At 33.1% G+C, this 20,344-nt stretch overlaps 2 protein-coding genes across 2 annotated transcripts; both read left to right on the forward strand.

The window, feature by feature from the left end:
* The first annotated feature begins 330 nt into the window (after positions 1 to 330).
* LOC144837044 (uncharacterized) lies at positions 331 to 7,447 on the forward strand. The gene is made up of 17 exons (XM_078692027.1): positions 331 to 380; positions 582 to 687; positions 1,436 to 1,718; positions 2,137 to 2,322; positions 2,461 to 2,704; positions 2,794 to 2,962; positions 3,103 to 3,252; positions 3,466 to 3,623; positions 3,869 to 4,001; positions 4,162 to 4,263; positions 4,466 to 4,646; positions 4,916 to 5,189; positions 5,307 to 5,472; positions 5,788 to 6,073; positions 6,199 to 6,342; positions 7,017 to 7,082; positions 7,354 to 7,447. The coding sequence occupies exons 1-17, from the start codon at positions 331 to 333 to the stop codon at positions 7,356 to 7,358; spliced, it is 2,703 nt and encodes a 900-aa protein (XP_078548153.1). The 3' UTR covers positions 7,359 to 7,447.
* A 2,320-nt stretch (positions 7,448 to 9,767) lies between these two features.
* Positions 9,768 to 15,745, forward strand: LOC144838522 (uncharacterized). Its single transcript, XM_078693919.1, has 10 exons — positions 9,768 to 9,859; positions 10,074 to 10,163; positions 10,598 to 10,737; positions 11,101 to 11,362; positions 11,711 to 11,880; positions 11,992 to 13,506; positions 13,664 to 13,762; positions 13,972 to 14,111; positions 14,479 to 14,683; positions 14,812 to 15,745. The coding sequence occupies exons 2-10, from the start codon at positions 10,120 to 10,122 to the stop codon at positions 15,024 to 15,026; spliced, it is 2,790 nt and encodes a 929-aa protein (XP_078550045.1). The 5' UTR covers positions 9,768 to 9,859; positions 10,074 to 10,119; the 3' UTR covers positions 15,027 to 15,745.
* Positions 15,746 to 20,344: the final 4,599 nt, after the last annotated feature.

The following is a 20,344-nucleotide window of genomic DNA, read 5'->3' on the forward strand; positions in this document are numbered from 1 at the left end:
AGTGGTAAATACAGTACAGGAACAGCTGATTGTGGCCAGCGATACCCAACTGTCTGCGAACGTCAAGCAGGTAAGATAACGAAGAAAGAGTGATTACTCTTCCATAGAGTAATGTTGCATTACGTAAGTATAATCTGTATATAATAGCAATTATTCAGCAAAATTGTTCTTTTGTGTTTAAATCTTTCTCTCCTTCTGTAAATTTAGTGAATCAATGTCCTAATCAATGTATGGGTAACGGGCTATGTGGAAGGGGTTATTGTTTCTGTAACACAGGCTGGACAGGTAAAGATTGTTCTCAGTTTACATGTTCAGGTGGTTGCGGAAACTATGGGACTTGTCAGGGACCAAATGTATGCCGATGTAGGAGTGGCTGGCAGGTAAATGCTTAAGCTTTCTGTTTTTAATATTCGGTAGTCTAGATGATAAATATGATAGTACGTGGAACATGAAGAAAATATAGTAGGGACTACTTTTTTACTTCCATACTGTACAATCATGTGTATAATATATTCCAAGCAGTAGACTTACTACAAAATTACTATGGCAGCCTATGATTATGGTATAATTGTCTTTTTAAGGGATCAAGATGTACTTCTAGTTACTGCATCCGGTTTAAAGATTGTAAGTCGTGTGCAAAAGTTGAAGGATGTGGTTGGTGTGATTCAACTCGTACCTGTCTGCCAGGTACAAGCACAGGGCCCGATGACGCAGTTACCTGCCATGCATGGTTTCACAACTATTGTTTTACCACCGGGACATGCTCCAGCAATATCGAGGTAGACTTTTTATTTTTTGTTTAAAACGTTTAATTCACATTCAGATTGGTATAAAACTATACACATTCTATACAATTTAATTCGTCGAGTTTCAAACATTACTTATACGATGTTGAAAGCCTTATCGAAACGACAATAAATAAATAGGCTTATTTATAACCGAAGCATATCGTTCATTGTTAACATCATCATTTATACATAATCTCTAAAATCAACTTAGACATTAGATTGTGAACGAACACATTGCAATTTTACAAGATTAAGTACTACAACGGGATCATGCCAGAGTTGTCTGGATTTGAAGCAGTGTTTTACTAATAGAGTGAGTATAATTTATATTAGGTTTATGCAATTATTTAGGACGCCTTTTTGGGGTATCACGTTTATTTAAGTTAATGCCTTATAAATGTACTGCAGTAACAGTAGCAATTTTGACATTATCCCTTATAAGAACTAAAAACGTAAGTGTTCCTTTCAATGTTTTGTTCCTTGAATAATCTACGAATTCAATGCACACATACTTTTTTTGCATAAATTTATAATAAATAATGTGTCTGAGTTTTGTCTAATTCATCATCACAGCACATCCATTATTATCTACCGATTTAAACTTACAATGTCTTGTTCTAAACCTGAATATTTTATATTCGATTTAGCCGGACGGATGTAATGTTTGGATTCCAGATAAATGCCCATCTAATATTGTGAATCCCAACTATGCTGACCCAGAAAGGAAGAATAAAATAGACATTGCCGACAAAGTAAAATTAATAAACGTTGGCGCGAATTCTACAATCATTTATAATTGTCCCGTAAGAATAGATGGAAATGTTCTGATGATTACAAACAAGAGACTAGATCACATAGATGCGTTTGATGTTCTAGTCTCAAGCCAAGGACAGGGCGTATTTCACACTGCAACATCGGTACAACACTTGTGTAAGTAGTTTTTTCTTTATTTACAATATTATATAACATTATCATTTATTATATTTCTTGTTTTTCATTTTCGATACCTTCATTCTGTGTTGGCAACCGAGTTTTGATAATCCCTTCAACTTTTGAACATTCCTTCTTGATCACTCATTCATTCAGTTCCTTTTTGATAATTACTCTTTGACAAGATATTGACAATCACACTCTTTGTCCTTATGTCCCTATTTATATTTTGTTTTTCTTTGACTGTCGCTCCAGACAATAAACTAGTCTTTGATTGAGTCGTTCTTTGACATTTTTCTCTTTTTCTACATATTTTCTATTCATTTCCTTCACAATCAATTCTTTTCCTTCTTTTTTAATTCATTTAATGATCCGTTGCAGAAAATGTTAAAATGATGTTTATGACATTATATTATAGGGAGACACAGTATGATTAAAGCAAGATTAGGGAGATTAGATGAAGTATTTGCATATGCAAATTTCCAAGATTTGTTAGATATCACTCCAATGGTTGATTCAAGTGATACCCCAGATGCTTCGTTTTTGGCTGACGTCATCAATGATCGAGTGTCATATCCAAATGAAGACATTGTCAAACTCAAAGGTTTTTTGTGTTATTTTATTTTAAATGTATTATCATGAATCATATTTTATGGAAACTCTAAACACAAAAAAGACACATTGTGCCATCCTTAATTGATTTGTCGTCGCCTAATGTTATTTATTTCTTTTTCTATTACAGACGTTCCTTTTCATAAATGTCTTGGAAGTAGAAATATACCTGAAATAAGTAGCCTTCATTCAACAGTTGTCGTTTTGACTCTTGAAGTAGCAAGTTCATACGATATATCTGTTGGGACGATAATAGTTCTAGATTCTATTGGAAACTTCATCGAATCTGTTGTCGACATTGTTGAAGAGCAAAACGCTACTTTTATTGAAACCATGATTGTCGACTGCAGTAATAAATCCACATGGAAAGACATGTTAGTTACTTTATGTTTCTAATAACATTGTTATGTGGTAGTGTAATGATAATAATGATCTGAAAGGGTACATTAATGCTTTCTTGCAGCTTGGTAACAACTCCTTCTGCCGTTATTTCTGAAAAAGCTACACTTGGATGCAGTGGAGGTGAATATGACCAAGAAGGACTGTTTATAATCGATGGAAAAATAACAAAAGAACAAATAGACAAAGACAGCACAGTTAATGGGCGTGAAACAAGTGGTTTAATCGGCAAGGTATAGTTTTTAACAGTCAAGATACCCAATACTGACTGGTCTTTAAAATGTCTTAATCAGATTTACTGTTATTTGCCATTATTGAAATTATTATATTTTTTGAAATTTGTATTTGTTTTCCTTCCCCTTTACCTTAATAGATTACAGAATATAAAGTTCAAGATAATTTAGTGTTTATAGAACTTCTTGTCACACGAGATCATCAGGAGTTTGGTGACGTCATTAACAATGTTACTGCAAATCGTAAATCGCCAATAGACATACATCTTACTGAACCACAGACATACAAAGTAAGTGCTTTGCGAATGTTTTTATATTATTAATGTAGCCTACGTATTATGTGATCGTGGAATACAAAACGGTTGATCTCGGAACGGAATCGATTGCCATCAACAAATTGATATAAGTGAATTAATGGTGTTTTTTTAATAAAGGTTAGAATACATATACATCGGTATGTAAATAATATCAATACTTAACTATGTTGCTATTTTAAAAATCAGAATGGAAATATTTCATATGAAATCAAGCCAGACTTTAAATTCAATCCATCTCTGCGGCTAACTTTTCAAAATGATGTAGTAAAATTCAGTCAACTTGATGTAGTATATGAGGGTACTGTAGAGGCGGGTATTCATATGAAAATCAAGGCGGGGGATCGGTAAGTGTAATTTTACCTTATATATTAAAATAATCACGATACAATTGAGGTACATTTCAAGACTTTGACAAGACAAGTACAATTTACTAATAATAACAAACATTATTACAGTAATGTTTCCTTAGTCGACTTTTGGAACGGTTTACCAATCTCTAATGTACAATGAGTAGAAGGAAAAGGTACAAGATCTTAAAAAAATACTTTTTAAGAAATAATAATAGTTTAATTTAAATTTTTATTAATAGATTTGATTACGTTACTGAAAACCAATTTGTTGATAAAAGAAGAATTGGTTCTTATTACGTTGCGTTGGGAAATGTACCTATTCCTCTATCTGTTGATATCCAGGTCAAATATTCCGTATCTGTTGACCTGCCTGTAAGTATATTGATTGTAACATGAAGAAATGATAATTTATATCAATCAATCTATTTCAGAAAACAGTAGACTTAGACGTGATTAGTGTTTAAGATTTTATTTCAAATTGTTGATAAAGAAATACACAAATCATTACCGTATTTTACTATTTGTCTTTAAGGCTTCGTTGGAAACCACTTTTGGTGTTACCACTAGTGGATATATAAGCGTTGGTTCAGGTCTCAGACCACAGAATGATAGATTGGTTGTACTACCTCCAACGGTTTGTATCATTATTACAATCATGTTAAAACATTTAATCACTTTGATAGTCAAGTTAGATTAAATGATAGTTCTATATATTACGTTTCTTTCATGAAGCTTAAGTTGTCATGAGTTGGCAAATATTGTTCTTTCCGGGTTCTGTAGAGACCCTATTATTTGCTTTTCAATAAAACGCACCATTCACTTTGTACTATTTATAGGTAGCTAATGCAAATACAAGTTCAACAAGAGCGATGTATTCAACACAATTTGAAGAAAAGAACAATACAATATCCGTGAATGCCACATTGACACCAACAATAGTGTTTACATTTCCATCTGAACCTGTGGCACCATTCTGCACTACTAAATCTTCTCTGCCTGATTGGCTGGCAAATTTTGGTAGGAAAATTGTAGACTCTCAATAATAATTTAAATACATTACCTGTATTGAATAAAGTGTACTAAACAATTTGTAAACTGCAATGTGTTATACACAAAAGCTTTGTTTTCTGTAAATTGTACTTGTTTAGTATATTTCTGATGGAAACGAGCAAGTATTTTAGTATATCGTTCTTTATTTATTAATTCTATAGCAATCAGTTTGCACATTTCATTACTCTAATGTAGTGTACTGAAGTTTGATCTTACATTATTAATCCCTGATTTAGTTGGAATAAATGAAACGAGATGTGCTTGGAATTCAGAAGAGGAAACATCGTCAGCTTTTCAATTTTCTACTACATTCGATATTCAGACAAACTACACAATTTTGATGTGTGATGATGTTTGTAATAAAGATAATAGTCTACCTTGTGATATACCAAACGCCGACATATTATATGGTGGTCTTACAAACATGAATATGCTCACAACATATAACCAAGTCGACCTAACACAAATCGCATACAGATCAAAAACGAATGAGTTAACGGTAAACACAAGGTAATATTTTCATAACTTACTGATTCTTTACCATCCTCCTGCGTATTAATTATGATTTGTGTCTAGCTGATCCCGCTTTCCAACTAATATCACTTCCAAACTGATTTTCTTTAATAGAGAGTGCCGAGCTCAACCAATACCTAGTGATACCACAGAGACTACTGAAATGCCTAATTATTGTCCTGACGGCTACACAGTCTCTCAAACCAATGCTATAATTGAGTGCCCATGTACATGTCTTGATGCTACTCTGAGGAATATGTCTCCAGATGGATCATGCCCGGTTTGTTCATTCTACATTTTTTCACCAAACTAAACGCTCACTTCACACTATATACACGTTTATCAATGTTATACTAAACAATATCTTCTAAAATGACGTGTAGTGGTCAATTTCAAGGAACCACTAGTAAAAAAAGAATGTGAACATTTGAGTTAAAAACAAAGCTACAGTACCATATCATTTCACCAAAGTACATCTTCTAGAATACATATATAAATGTTTACAGAATTTGAATTGGTTAGCGTGTTGTAGAACATTCGGAACTTCGGAATACAAACGGTGTAATTGAATATAATATATTTAACATTCCCTTAGTGTTCATGTCAATGTGCTGATGGGTCATATGACCTCATAGCACCAGATGGAAGCTGCCCGTGTGAATACACCTGTTCTGACTGTCAAACTTACACAATCGGTTCAAACGGTTGTCCGTGTCCGCTGATGAATGACATATGTCCGCCATGTTTGGTTGGTGAAGTTCAAGTTATCAACAATTGTCTTTGTCAATGTGTACCAGATGACCAATGTGGAATTCCACCAATATGTGTGACTGGACGACAAGGTGAACTCTGTGATAGACCCGACTGTCGACCATGTCAAGGTAACAATATTTAACCAAGGCAAATAATCAATTCAATATAATCAACACTCTAATTAAGCAGTATTGACTAAAATACTATTTCATGTATAAGTATTGATACAATGCACATTATTTACTTTGTTCAGGTTGCTCTGGGAACGGTATCTGTACTTCGGTACCAAACAGCTGTCAATCGCAATGTCAGTGCAATCGAGCATGGATCGGAGAATGTTGTGACATTAGAAGACCAGCTAGAACTGGTGGAGATCCTCATCTTGTGACATTAGACGGTAATAACTGCATTCAACTACTTTTATTTTGTTCTCATTCTTTAAATTCTTTCGCTTTCTTTTTTATTTCATTATTTTCTCTTCATTTTTGTATTTCTTTCCTATATTTTTCTTCTTTTTCTCTGTTTCATTTCTTTTATCTTTTCTTTTTTTTTCTCTTTTTAAATTTCTTCCCATTCGTGCGTTTTTCTGTTTAGTTTCTCTTTTCATTTCTTTTCTATTTATCTTTTTCTCATTTCTATTATTTTTTTTGGTAGAACTAAAAACTAACGAAACCAAAGTTAGGGATTAGATGAGTGATTTTTTTCTATTTTTTCTTCTCTTTCTAATTTTTAAAGGATTTTTATGAAAAATTCAAAATAATGGAACTAAAGTTAAGGATTGGATGGGTGATAAAAAAATATTCTGTTTAAATGTTTATAATTACTCATCAGAAATCTCTTTTAGACCACATTGTATTCCTCCAAAATATAATAAATACGTTATTAAATAGATTTTTGTAATTGAATCAAAACATCGAGATTTTAAGTTTTTAAGACTCTACAGCTCACTATGTCGGTCGGTTGGTCGGTCGGTCGGTAAACACTAACTCAAATTTAAGCACGAGACTGCAGCCATGTATATGGCCTTGTTATTACCACAGTACACTCCAAATAAATATCTATTCCTTGTAGGTGTGGAGTACGATTACTATGGAAATGGCGAGTTCTGGTTATGTAGAAGCATTGATAATGATTTTGGTATACAAGCAAGATTTTATGAAAGCCACAGATCTTCATTAACTGGAGGAATTTCCATGAAATTGAAAGAAGATGTTTTGACAATTACCACTCCAATGATAGCGGATTATGAAACATTGCCAATTCTGAGGTAGGTACCTTTAATATAATAATATTGTACAAACCTAAAGAATATGAAAAAATAATTATACTATAATTTGATAATTCTAACTCATGGCCCATGGTGTTGATTTCAACACCAAAAAACACTAAATTTGCTTACCATTTTTAGACTAAATGGTGAATTACTGGATATAAACACTGAGCAGAAAATCCAACTGGCAAATTCAACAGTACTATTAGATGTTCAGCTGAGAAACAGCAGTAACTCGTCAAGTCCCATAATGATTTTGGCATTCGAATACCAATCAGGTGATTTTTTTTGTATTTGTTTAAATTATTGATTTTCTATTTTTGTTGTTGCCAAAAACATGTTAACCTCTATTTCTAAAGTGGAATGTTGCAGTGTTTATTGGACAGAAAACATATCCAGAAACGACTTTCATACTTTTGAAACGAATAAATTGTTTACATTAAAAAAACCCACACTTTTACTGATTTAAAAATATTATTTATTAATTATTAAATAATATTTTATTATTTTTATTTATCAATACGGCTTTAAAGTTTTAACATTGTCAATCTTTATTGACATTGCCTCAATAGAGTTGTATTATTAATTATCTAGTGTTTTGTTGTCTAACTATCAGTTATTTATTTTTAAGGTGTGTCAGTAGGTATCGAAGTACAGTTTAGTGAGTCGATCGAGAGACTATACTTCAACTTATTACTCACACCTACACTCAGCTTTATTGGTAAAACAGAAAGCCTCTGTGGTCTTATGGATGATGACACGGACAACGATTTTATTGGTTCGGATGGCGCCCTCTACCATCTCAATAATGTCACTGAATTTGTTGAAACATGTAAGACAGATTACATATTATTGATTCATTGAATATTAAATAATTGACTCCCACAGTTGGAGAAAACTGCAGCAATATAAAAACAACAAAAACCGTAACTTCAGAAAAACATAAACATTTTTGTGAGAATAGTATTTTTTCAGTTTCATAGTCAACATTTCTTCTTTTTCCGAAACTAGGGAAAATTTCAAGCTCTAATTCTAATGGTGGACTGCATGGTTCTTGGTCGTGGAATTCGTCCAATTTTCATTCATTAGATGAGTTGGATAGTTCTTACACGAGGATATATGAACCGATCTACAGTTCAGATGACTTAGATCAAGATATTGTGGAGGTAATAAAGATTAATAGATTAAATTATTTAGTAATAATTGTATGCATATCATTTTCTTTTAAATATTGATAACATGTTATTTCCTCAAAAACCTGTGGATGTGAGAGCAATGCTATTTTTTTAATGTGGAGTTTCTATAATTAGACAGGTTATTAGATTTTTAACTTTCAATCTAGTAATCTTTTTCTTTCTTTTCTTTTATTCAATTTTTCACACTTCAAAAATAATACAAGTTATGTGAAACATTAAGGTAATCAAACTAATTTAAACAAAATATATAGAGATACTTGTACAACAAAGAAGTGTGAACGGAGGTCAAATAAGTATAATACTTTATGCTTGACCCCCTAACAAGACTACAGGTTACGGTACATGACAAAAAACAGCACATGAGGTAATGATATTTGCTGTACAAAATGCCTAGTAAAAATTAGAAAATAACAATATCAGTAATAGTTGTGATTAAATATAATATATAAAAAGTAGAATAACAATAAATTAACATTATTAAAAATAATCATAACACCTTATTCATCATATGCCTGGATTAGAGATTGCTTATATGTAATTTTAAAACTAAAAGGTGAAGGTTTCTTTATCAGTGAATGTGAAAGACTTTCCCAAAGTTTAGGTCCAGTATAAAGTATTGAATGACGTCTAATGTGCGAGTCGCAGTTTTTAACAGTGTATACATTAGTATTGGAAAAACGGGTAAAATGTGTATGAGTATCAGAAGGTTTAGTAAAGAGTGAACATATGTGGGTCGGAAGTAGATTATTTGTAAGTCGGTACATGAATAGTGCAGTTTGAAGTTTATTAACTTAAATAAACTTGAATAACATATTCAATATGCATAGTGTTTAGTCGTTTAATTTGCTCATCACGGATACATTCAAAACATTGTTACTTTTTTACTTAATAAACAGATGGCAACGACTGCATGCCTTAAAACACTACAAAATACAATAGAAAATGCTGTTCTTTTTCAATCTTGTGTCTACGACGTCGCTGTAACAAATGATATGTCATTCTCAAATCAACAGTCACTGCAAATAGGTAAGTGACTACTAGCGTCATTTTCTCGTGAAGTTTATGAAACGCCAAACGGAATTCATTTTTATCGAATTGTATTTATACAAAGTAAAATGTACACGACTATTAAAGTATTGTGCAATATTTGTTCATTTCAGGATGTCCACAGCAGTGTTCAGGTCGTGGAGTATGCATCGATAGTGTATGCCAATGTCTACCGGGATGGTCTGGAAATAGTTGTAACAATGGTAAACTTTTCCCACTTTAATTTTATCAATTTAATTGTTTTTAAACCCGAATTTTATTAATCCATGTTAACAATTATGCAATAATATTGAATTTAATTTCTTTAGGTACCTGCACCTCGAATTGTATTATTGGAGATTGCATATCTGGGTTTTGTCGATGTAACGTTGGCTGGGAAGGCGATACATGTGAAGACAAAGGTACATATTATTATATATTATTTAAGGAACACAATATTAACTTTATGTTAAAGGTATTGTTAATTATTAAAGTTTTTAACTTGTATATTTATATATATACTAATTGCAGGGTAAAATGCCAGTAATATGTTATTTAGTTCAATGAACTTAATGTTATTATATGCTTGTGTTTTAAGTAGTAATTAGACATTGAGTGTTAAACATATATTTTTAGCCACTTGCTATGGTGTAAATAACTGTACAGACGAGCAACACGGTGAATGTCTTTCAACGGATGTATGTTTATGCAAGAAAGGGTTTACAGGTAAAAATGGTATTCTGTAATTTCTAGACATAAATTCTATTGGTTGAGAGTATTGAACTCTTTTTACGCTAGTCAAGCAACCACTTCTCTGCGCATGTGCAAATGAATAGAATTAGCCATTCAATCCGAGACAACCTTTTCACACTTATTAGAAATAATGTAGGATAACGAGTGTATGATTGTACCTATCCAAAGGCAAATTACTAAAAATATGACAATGTATCAGTGGGTGGATCTCAATGGAGATACAAAATAAAATAAGCAAAAAGCTAAATCAAAACGATAAAGTAAAACAGCCAGAAAAATGAGCAGAGCTTTCGGGCAACACTAGCCCTTCCTCAGTTGACACTTGGACAAAGTAGATATAAAGCAGACAAGTACTTAACTGTAATATATATAATATTAATAACTGTGATTTCATGTGATGATTGTAGTATCGTTCCAACGTGTCATGCAGTTTCTGATTGCTCAAGTAACGGAATCTGTGTTAACTTTGATGTATGTGAATGTCAGGAACAATGGAAATCTTCAGCTTGTGACGTGTTATCTTGTCACAACCTTGACGGATGCTCAGGTAAAATCTGAAGTGAATTAACAATTTAGTCTAGAACAGTTGATGTGAAAGAATATTTGTTATGGACTTGAAAATATTCCCTCCATTCAACTCATAAGCATTCATTATTTTGGATATCTTTATTTTATGAAGCAAATGTATATAATATGAAATTCAGTTATCATAAATAGCGTAAATTGTTCAAATAGACAGTATAATTTTCAATAGTATACAGTATACGAAATTAACAACATTTGAAATGTAAAAATGTTAAGAACATAAAAAAAATTAGTAAAAAACAAAACCAATATTGTCCAAGAAAATATTGTTTCTTTTTTGATTAACATAACATAAGAAACTGCTAATTGCCTTTATTTATGACAGGTAATGGCATATGCGTCAGTATCGACGTTTGTATGTGTAATAGTGGATGGACTGGCGAATCTTGTGCTTTGCCCGATTTTTCTGAAATGAACTATTGTAGTGATCAGGGAGAATGTACAGGACCGAACCAATGTAGTTGTTATGTGGGGTACCAAGGAGATAACTGCACTGAATCAATTGACTGCATTGAATTGAATAATTGCAATGGGAATGGAGTTTGTATTGAAGACGCCTCTTTGGATAATGGAACATTTTCTTGCGAGTAAGTTCAGCAACGGTAGTTAGTTAGTTACTTAGAAACTAAGGGTGCATGATGGGTGGTGGAAGTGGTTGGGTTTCTCAATGCTGTTGGCTAAACTGCGTACTCTCCTCTTTCTCCAATCAAATATCTGGAAACATCCCACGTTTATATTTGGCGTATTTAGATCTTTAGAACACTTCGGCCACAATCTACTGTATATTGGTCCTCTCAAGATAATAAGTTATTTATAGCTTATGATGATGATCACAGTGTCTTACTACAGCTCTTTCACATAAACAGATGTAGTCCCTTTGAAAACAGACAAGAGGTTTTTTTATAACTATATTAATGTATTGGTCTTTTTTCTAGGTGTTTCAGTGGATATTCAGGTGTGAATTGCTCTGTGTTTTCATGTGAACAGTTAAATAATTGTTATGACCATGGGACATGTATTGAATCCAACGTTTGTCAGTGTGATGTTGGTTATACTGGACAAAATTGCTCATTTCCTTCTTGTGAAAATCTTGCGTTTTGTACTGGTAAGTGCCGTCTAAAAACAATTTTATTATAACATTTTGATGAGATAAAAACATATAACAACCTAATTTCTTTTTTCCATTCATCTTTCCCTTTCACTTTATTTATTGAAGGTAATGGAGCATGTGTATCATATGACAAATGTGAGTGCTACGCTTCCTGGTCAGGGGATATATGTGACATTGCATTTTGTAGTGATGACTGCAATGGACGTGGAGATTGCGTTGATGAAGAAACATGTCAATGTTATATAGGTTATGAAGGTGATAGATGCGAACTTGTTCAACAAGAAAATCTAAACCAACCTATATTTGATAACGATGCATTGAATGTCACATTTTACGAAAATCTACCGATTGGAACCTTTTTGATCACTGTAAATGCACGGGATAACGACACTGGTCAGAATGGGATGGTATCATATCGATTATTACAGTCAGAATACTCAAACCTTTTTCTAATCGATCAACAAAATGGAAATTTGATTACTGCTTGGGTATTTGATTTTGAAACACCATACTCGGATATCTCGCTTACAGTAATTGCTGAAGATAATGGTTTCCCACCGATGAGTGCATATGCTATGGTTAACCTAACGCTACTGGATCAAAATGATAACTGCCCAGTATTCTTAGGAGATTATCCAGATATAACTATTCATCTTAATACCACCAATGCAACAGTCATTAGTAATATTTCAGTTGTAGATGAAGATAGTGATGAAAATGGCAATGTTAAATTATCAATGAAGGTCGAAGGTGATATGTCAGGTTCAATATTCGAGTTATTAGACACTGGTGAAATATTGGTAGCTGGTGATCTTCAGTCAGGACGGTACGTAATCAAATTAGTTGCATCAGACAATGCCCTTCAGCCGTGTAAAACCAATCAAGAATTTTCTGTTTACGTTCCATTTGTTCCAAATTATGATTTAACAACGCCGGGCTTAACAACTGAACAACGTGAAATTACAACTCCTCAAGGAACTACAGTCAAAGATGTTACCACAGCTCCAGACATAACAACTGAGCAACGCGTAATTACAACTCTAGGTACTACAGTTAAAGATGTTATTACAACTCCCGACTTGACAACTGAACAGCGTAAAACAACTCCTCGAGAAACTACAGTTGTTACCACAACTCCCGACATAACAACTGAACAACGTGTAATTACAACTCAAGGAACTACAGATACAGATGTTACAACTCCAGATATAACAACTGAACAACGTGTAGTTACAACTCAGGGAACTACAGTTAAAGATGTTACAACTCCAGACATAACAACTGAACAACGTGTAGTTACAACTCAGGGAACTACAGTTAAAGATGTTATCACAACTCCAGACATAACAACTGAACAACAGGTAATTACAACTCAAGGAACTACAGTTAAAGATATCACCACCCCGCACTTAACAACAGCTGATACTACTTCCCCGAAACAAGTAACAACTGTTCAACAAGGATCTACACCCAAAGAAGTCACTACAACCATTATCGACAAAACTGATACTACATCACCAAATCCAACAACTGAAGCCGATAACGTAGTTACAACTCCACAAGTTTTGACATCAGAAGACAGTCGTACTACTGCTCAAGATCTGAGAACCGAAAAAGAAGGTAAATTATTGAATATATTACTAATTAAGTTTGATAAACCAATAGTTTATTCACTCAAATATATATATCTAACACCATTTAGAATATTATTAAAAACGTTGATTGTTGTTGTTAAAATGTGCAGTAGATCCTGTGATTTTGTGTGTTTGTTTTACAGGAGATTGTACAACAGATGCAGAATGCAATAATGGCGCAAGTTGCTATATTGGTGTATGCGCTTGTCTTTGTCCGTATAGTGGCACAACGTGTAATGAAGGTATATACCATTAGTTCGTCATAATCACAAACATATAATTTTTTATCGATTATGAATCAAATCATCTTCCTTATTATGATTATCATCTATAGATTAGGTAATATATTATTATTACAATGTCATCAATAATCAGTAGCAGCAGCAACAACATTACAGATATCGTTATACTAATAGTAAATACCTATTATTAATACATTATGTACTTTTAGTTGGACAGTGTTTTGAGACATCTATCATGGTTACTAGTCTTCAGTCCGTATTTGGTGATAATGAGGCCGAGTTTTCACCTGAATTAGACGATCCTTCAACTCAGTTGTTTCAAGATGTATACAAAGTGGCTAAAGATACTGTAAGCATTTCTCACAACCACATATAATATGCTCTTCTACGAGGTATTAAGTACCATTACTACTGTGACATTTAAAAAGTCCTATGTTGCATTGACATACATGCGACATTAATTTTTTTCAAATAAGCTTTCCCAATGAGTTATATATGATACTGCTAATATTATGAACCTTTGGACACTACAAATTTCTCAATTACCACTCTTTTTAGAGTTTGGTTTAAAATAAAATAAAAAGGTTACTTATATATACGATTGGTATTCTGCGAAGATTGATGTTGATGTATGTTCTGATAAATCATATCCAAATACCTTCAATTAAAAATACCTCTCATTAAATGATTTATATCGTGTTTTCTTTTTTCTTAAGATGGCAACTGTTGCTGCAAATTCTGATATTGTGAAAGAGATCAAAATCGTGAGATTTAGACAGGGAAGTCTACTTATGGACATGAGCATAGTAGCTGTAACTGAACAATCTGAACAACAGATTAAGGAGGAGTTCACACGGGCGTTGATGGCTACAGATAGTAAAGATATTACTTTTGATTTAGACACCATACAGGTTAAAGAGGGTAAGTGTAAAGAAACAGATTTAGATTAGTTTGGAAATATCACTTTTAATTGCTGCTAATAATAGTATGGAAATGAGTGTGTAGGCTTATGTGTGAGATATACTTACTAATTGTTTTATTTATTACAGTAAATGAAGAATCCGATGTATGGATTATTGTCTTTATTTTGGCTTCCATCGCATTCTTGGGTATCTTCGTAATATGCATAGCTGTTTGTACTATGCTTATTTTGAAAACACAAGCAAAGAAAAGACATTTGAGAGATATGGCCGTATCAAGACAAGGTTTCATCTACAGAGATGAACGAATGGATTGGGAACAAGGTGGAAAAAGATATAAATAAGATAATAAGTAATATACATGGCAACCTCTTTAAAAAAATACCTGTCGCGAGCAGAAACAGTTTTATAAGAATTGATCGAACATAACTTTTTAAAACTTACTCAGAATTATTAAACCATTTAGTGCATTTAGTTATTGTATTTATGTGGAGAAATAATGATGGTTAAGGGTTTTTTTTTAAAAATAATACAACATATATACTTGATATCTTTGGAATTCAATCCAGAACTTATTTGACTGTTGTACATTGACCACGGTGAAGGATCGACTGTGACGCTTATTCGTCTGCGGCGCTTATTCGACTGCGACGCTTATTCGTCTGCGGCGCTTATTCGACTGCGACGCTTATTCGTCTGCGGCGCTTATTCGACTGCGGTGTTGCTTTTATAAACTTTTTTAAGTGCACATGGGTGAATGTATACTACTACAATAAAATATAACTACTACAATAGCAATATTCTTACTTCTTTATTTCAAATCTTAATATTATACTAGAATTTATATTGACTTGACGTGAAAACGGAAGGTCACTAATGTCAAAGCAGACTATTATTAAAATGTAGGTTGTGTTTATTACTACACAGTTTTGTGATTTTTGTGAGCAATTATATATGCCGTGAACGTATGGGCTACCGTACAGTTTATTATTGTCAATTCTTTTAACATGAATTATAGACATGCAAGCCTATTGTAATGTAATGATATACTTTTATAATTAAGAAATCAACCTTTGTATTTGTATTTGTATTTGAGTTCACAAACTTGACCCAGAAAGTCCAGAGGAGAAATTGTCCAGATGTTTTTAATGTCCATTTAGTTTATAATAGAATCCCTAAAGAAAACACTTAGCTTAACATTTGACCTATCCCATCGTTAAACCAGGAGAGATTGACACTATTTAAGTACAGATTTGACAGTGTTATCCATCATTGAAATACCTCATTATACCGTTAATCACTCCCACTTAAACACCCCTGGATCAACTTAGGACCAATCGTTACCCTCACAGATTACGTAGTGACATATGTAAATGAACCGAAGCCGATATACCCCCAAGTTTCAGAAGAGCCCAGACACACCTTACAGCCACTTTACAGAGCGCACACCTTACACAGCCACCTCACGGAGCACACACCTTACAGCCACTTTACAGAGCACACACCTTACAGCCAGCATCACTAATCCTCTGTTCCTTAGTCAGTTAGTTAGCTGCATCATTATTATTGTATCAAGTATATTCTGAATAAATAATATATGTTACGACAGCAAAGCGAGTAAAGAGTCTTCCTTACAAAGTACCTCATAACATAACACTATATTACACTATGTAGGATAAGTTTGCTATTTTATTTGTGGATAAACAGCTTTGAAACATGTTTGTTCATTTATATGTGACATAGTGTGTACAGAGCATTTGTCAAATTTGCAAAAATATTGAATTTGTAAAATGATAATACAGTTTTCGAAATTTTCCCTGTAGGCCTAGAGGGATTTATTTACTTATTTAGGTTTTTGAACAAAAGGCTAAATATTGGACTTTTAGAACATGCATTAAAGTAACATTATATTAAAAAAATTAAAAGATCGAAATTTGGCATGTAGATGATGACTTACTGAGGTACAGGTATGCGCAGACCACATTATGTGATTCTGCGCATGTTATAAAACAATAGTAAAAGGGTCGCCACCACGACTGTTTAAAATATGTATTGTAACATGCACAGATCACATTATGTGATTCCGCGCATGTTTCATTATGATAAAATAACCAGTTGCCTAAATCCATATTTATTTCATGTGATATAGTGACCCGTTTTGTTAAAAACAAAGGATCTAAATTTGGTCATTTTTCGAATATGTTTTAAAATGATGTATGTATTGAGATAACATGCGCAGACGGCATTATGTGATTCTGCGTATGTCACATTATATAATAACTATTTGTCAACAAATAAAAGGTAGAAATTTGACATTTTTTCAAAATGTGCCTGTACTATTAATCGAGTATTATCGACTTTAAAAAATGATGTATTGAGGTCTTTACATGCGTAGACCACATTATGTGATTCTGCGCATGCGCAGACAACATGTGATGCTGCGCATGTCATATTATGATATAGTAAATTCATTATGTGCTTCTGCGCATGTAATTTCGTATAAAAGTAAAAGGGTCGAAATTTGGCCATTTTTTCGTACTACAGTATAGGGATTTTCCCGAAAAGTATCCAAATAGACTGTTTAACATTATGTTTTGAGGTAGCGTGCGCAGACCACATTATGTGCTTTTGCGCATGCCAATTTGTCAAAAAATAAAATGGTCGAAATTACCTAGTACTTGTACTTTAAGCTTATACGCAACGACGCAGGCACAACGCAAGTGAGTTGACCAATCACATCGACAGTTCGAGTGATCCATCGTGTCGTGATTTGTATAAATGAGTGGCCGAAGTGTTTGATTTAACTAATGGAGTTTCTTAGAATTAGTAGCAGAGTACTGACTGGGTGAAATTTCTGTGCAAATAGACCCACAGGTTGATGTTTTCAAATTCTTTGGATAGAGTCTCTCCACAGGTGGTGGAATCATGACAAATATCTGCATAATTAACTACGCTACGCAACATATTCAGTGACTCTATCATGTTCCGCCGAAGCAGCAATGCTGTCACGTTCTGTATACAATATTGTATAGGAATTGTTTAAATCGTGTACTGTAAATGTTCATGAGTTTATATTCCATGAGAATACACAAGCTGGATTTTATTAGTAAATCCTTTAATTGGAGAAGTTATGTACGCTTACAAATGAGTGTGTGGTAAGTACATGCATTGAATACTTACTGACGCCCTGTGTTTGATACCCATCAAAATAATGCGGGGTTTTTTTTAATAGTTGAGAGAATATTTCAAGGATTAGGTTATATGTTATAATTTAGGAAGTAGATCAGCTATCTTGTAATTCTTTATCATAGAAAATAATAATTCCTGATTTCTGCCTAAAGAAGAAAAAAATAATAATGCGTCCAAGAAATAGTCAAGTGTATTTTCTTGATGAGGTGTTGGGTGTTGTCCAAATAGGGCCTTCTGTTGACAGATGTTTTTTTGTGTGTTAATTATGCTAGGCGACAGCACAACATTATGCCAGATTATGCTAGATATAAGTTATGGCCAATTGTCACCAAACTCTTGTACCTGAGGGCGGTATATAGGTATGTACTACTAGACCCCTAAATTAGAATGCCAAGTTTTTGCTAGATTCGGTTAACATTGGTAGATTTTCCTAACAAAGGATAGAGAAAATGCTGATTTAAGGGAAATATGCTTGAGAATTGGTTTTTCAGAATTATGCCAGATATTATGCTAGCTTTTCCAAAATATACCTAGCATAAATTCTAGATGTTACAGCTAAAAGGGACAAAATTATGCTAGATTCGCGATCTATGCGAAGGAAGAAGGTATGGTATCGTCACGTCGCGTGTGTTCCATTGGTTGCAGAGATAGTAGCAGAATTCCCCCCAATATTACAGGTTATAACCTAAAAATTCGGCGATCTTTATAGTACACCCAATGAAACTGTTTCCACCATGATACACGACTACAATACGGGCGACGGACTAATCATGAAACAAAACATGTGTTCTACGTGTTGCAGTTGTTTGTAGGAATAACATTAGCTTACCATAAGGAAACGAGCGGGAAATTTATAGATTTTTGGTCAGATAAATTTTACCAATTTTGAAACTTGTTATGGATATTATTTTTAATAAACATAAATATAGTCGTTTCATATAATTGTGGGTTTTTATAAATCTTAACAGTCTGTCATATGACTCCTGTAGGCCTAGTGTGTCATTAACCCTCTATACTATGAAGTAACAGTAAAAAACTAGTAGTATTAACTCTGTACCAGGAAGTAAATTAATATTTATTTTATTATTGCACTCTTAGCAAGTTTGTTCTCTATTTGTTTAATTAGTGTATACTATCACGAAAACAATCAATATGGTTGCATTGCTATAGGCAATTTAATGCCTCGCTGGTTTCCCTATTGACATACAGTTTTCTACATTGTAAACATATTGTACTTATTTCAATAAAGATAATTCAATTCAATGACACTATAAAATACAAAATAAAAACATTGAAAAGGTCCTGGCGACGCCACGGTACGTGTGAAATGTCGCGAAAAACACGAAGTTGTCTATTATGAAATGTCGTGAAGTATTTCAGATTTTCAGATCTACAGTATATAGGATATTTCAATAAACAAATTTCAATAATATTTATTGAAACGAAGTTGAAAATGCAAAAAAGAAGATATACTAGATGCTATGTGCAAGATATAGATGTACCTTGATTTAAAGTATAGATAATGTGAAAATACATTCGTCTATCCATCATTTGCACTTCACTAAATTGTTAATTCAGCCTTTTGAACTTTTGATTTCGTTCGGATTACAGTGAAAACAAGGCCAACAGCCATTAAGTCGCGTGCTACAATGCATAGTGATACCGGACCGACAGACAGACCGACAGACAGACCGACCGACCGACCGACCAACCTACCAACTGACCGAAATTACTGAACATTTTTAAAAATGTTGAAATGTTTAAAAACATTTATATTTTTAAAATTTACACGTGCGTAGCCTGTCACTTTTGACGTGCTCGTATAACGTAATTTCGAGTTGAAAAGTAAGTCAAGAAAACAGAAATCGGGCAAAAAGAGTGCGCAATAACATTTAACGCGCAGTGCGCGCGCAAAAATCTGCGCACTCATGGCAATTTTGTAAACGCTTAAATTTGCCTGAAACGTACTCTTATTTCATCGAAAATAAATTTTGGAAATTGTAAGCGCGTTACATGCGCTACGCACGTAATTGTATTGCCATTATGATGATTTATGCCCTGAAATTTATGAGTACCAAATTTTATTTAATTGTGATTCATGGTTGTGAAGATATGATTACAAACGTGATTTCGTTAAATCGTGCGTAGACCGCGTAATATTTTATTGCACCGTGAAAACATAACCACACCGATTCCGATTCCAATGTGGGTTGGAGTGAAAAGTATAGCCTTACATTTAGTGCACGATTAACCACAACAGATGTGCAATTAGAAGTAAGATTTAAAGAAAATATTTGTCGCATTATTAATGTTTACAAAGTATAAACAATTTCAGAAGAATGTCACGTGTATCCATACAATAGTGAGCTTGTTACTTGGTAGATGTATTAGAAATTAAGAATTACTTTTAAAATAAGTGTAGCCTATAATTATAATTCTTAGATATCTTGGTGTTCATTATAATTAAGTTGAT

The sequence above is a fragment of the Antedon bifida genome, chromosome 3 (assembly GCF_963402885.1).
Source record: "Antedon bifida chromosome 3, ecAntBifi1.1, whole genome shotgun sequence".
Lineage (NCBI taxonomy): Eukaryota > Metazoa > Echinodermata > Crinoidea > Comatulida > Antedonidae > Antedon > Antedon bifida.

Bases quoted from the DNA above. Each gene is read 5' to 3' on its own strand.
- LOC144838522 (XM_078693919.1), top strand. From the start codon at position 10,120: ATGTCTTTCAACGGATGTATGTTTATGCAAGAAAGGGTTTACAG. The intron at 10,738-11,100 runs GTAAAATCTGAA...TATTTATGACAG, and splicing joins CAACCTTGACGGATGCTCAG to GTAATGGCATATGCGTCAGT. The intron at 13,507-13,663 runs GTAAATTATTGA...TTTGTTTTACAG, and splicing joins TCTGAGAACCGAAAAAGAAG to GAGATTGTACAACAGATGCA.
- LOC144837044 (XM_078692027.1), top strand. From the start codon at position 331: ATGGGACTTGTCAGGGACCAAATGTATGCCGATGTAGGAGTGGCTGGC. The intron at 4,002-4,161 runs GTAAGTATATTG...TTTGTCTTTAAG, and splicing joins CCGTATCTGTTGACCTGCCT to GCTTCGTTGGAAACCACTTT. The intron at 6,074-6,198 runs GTAACAATATTT...TACTTTGTTCAG, and splicing joins CGACTGTCGACCATGTCAAG to GTTGCTCTGGGAACGGTATC.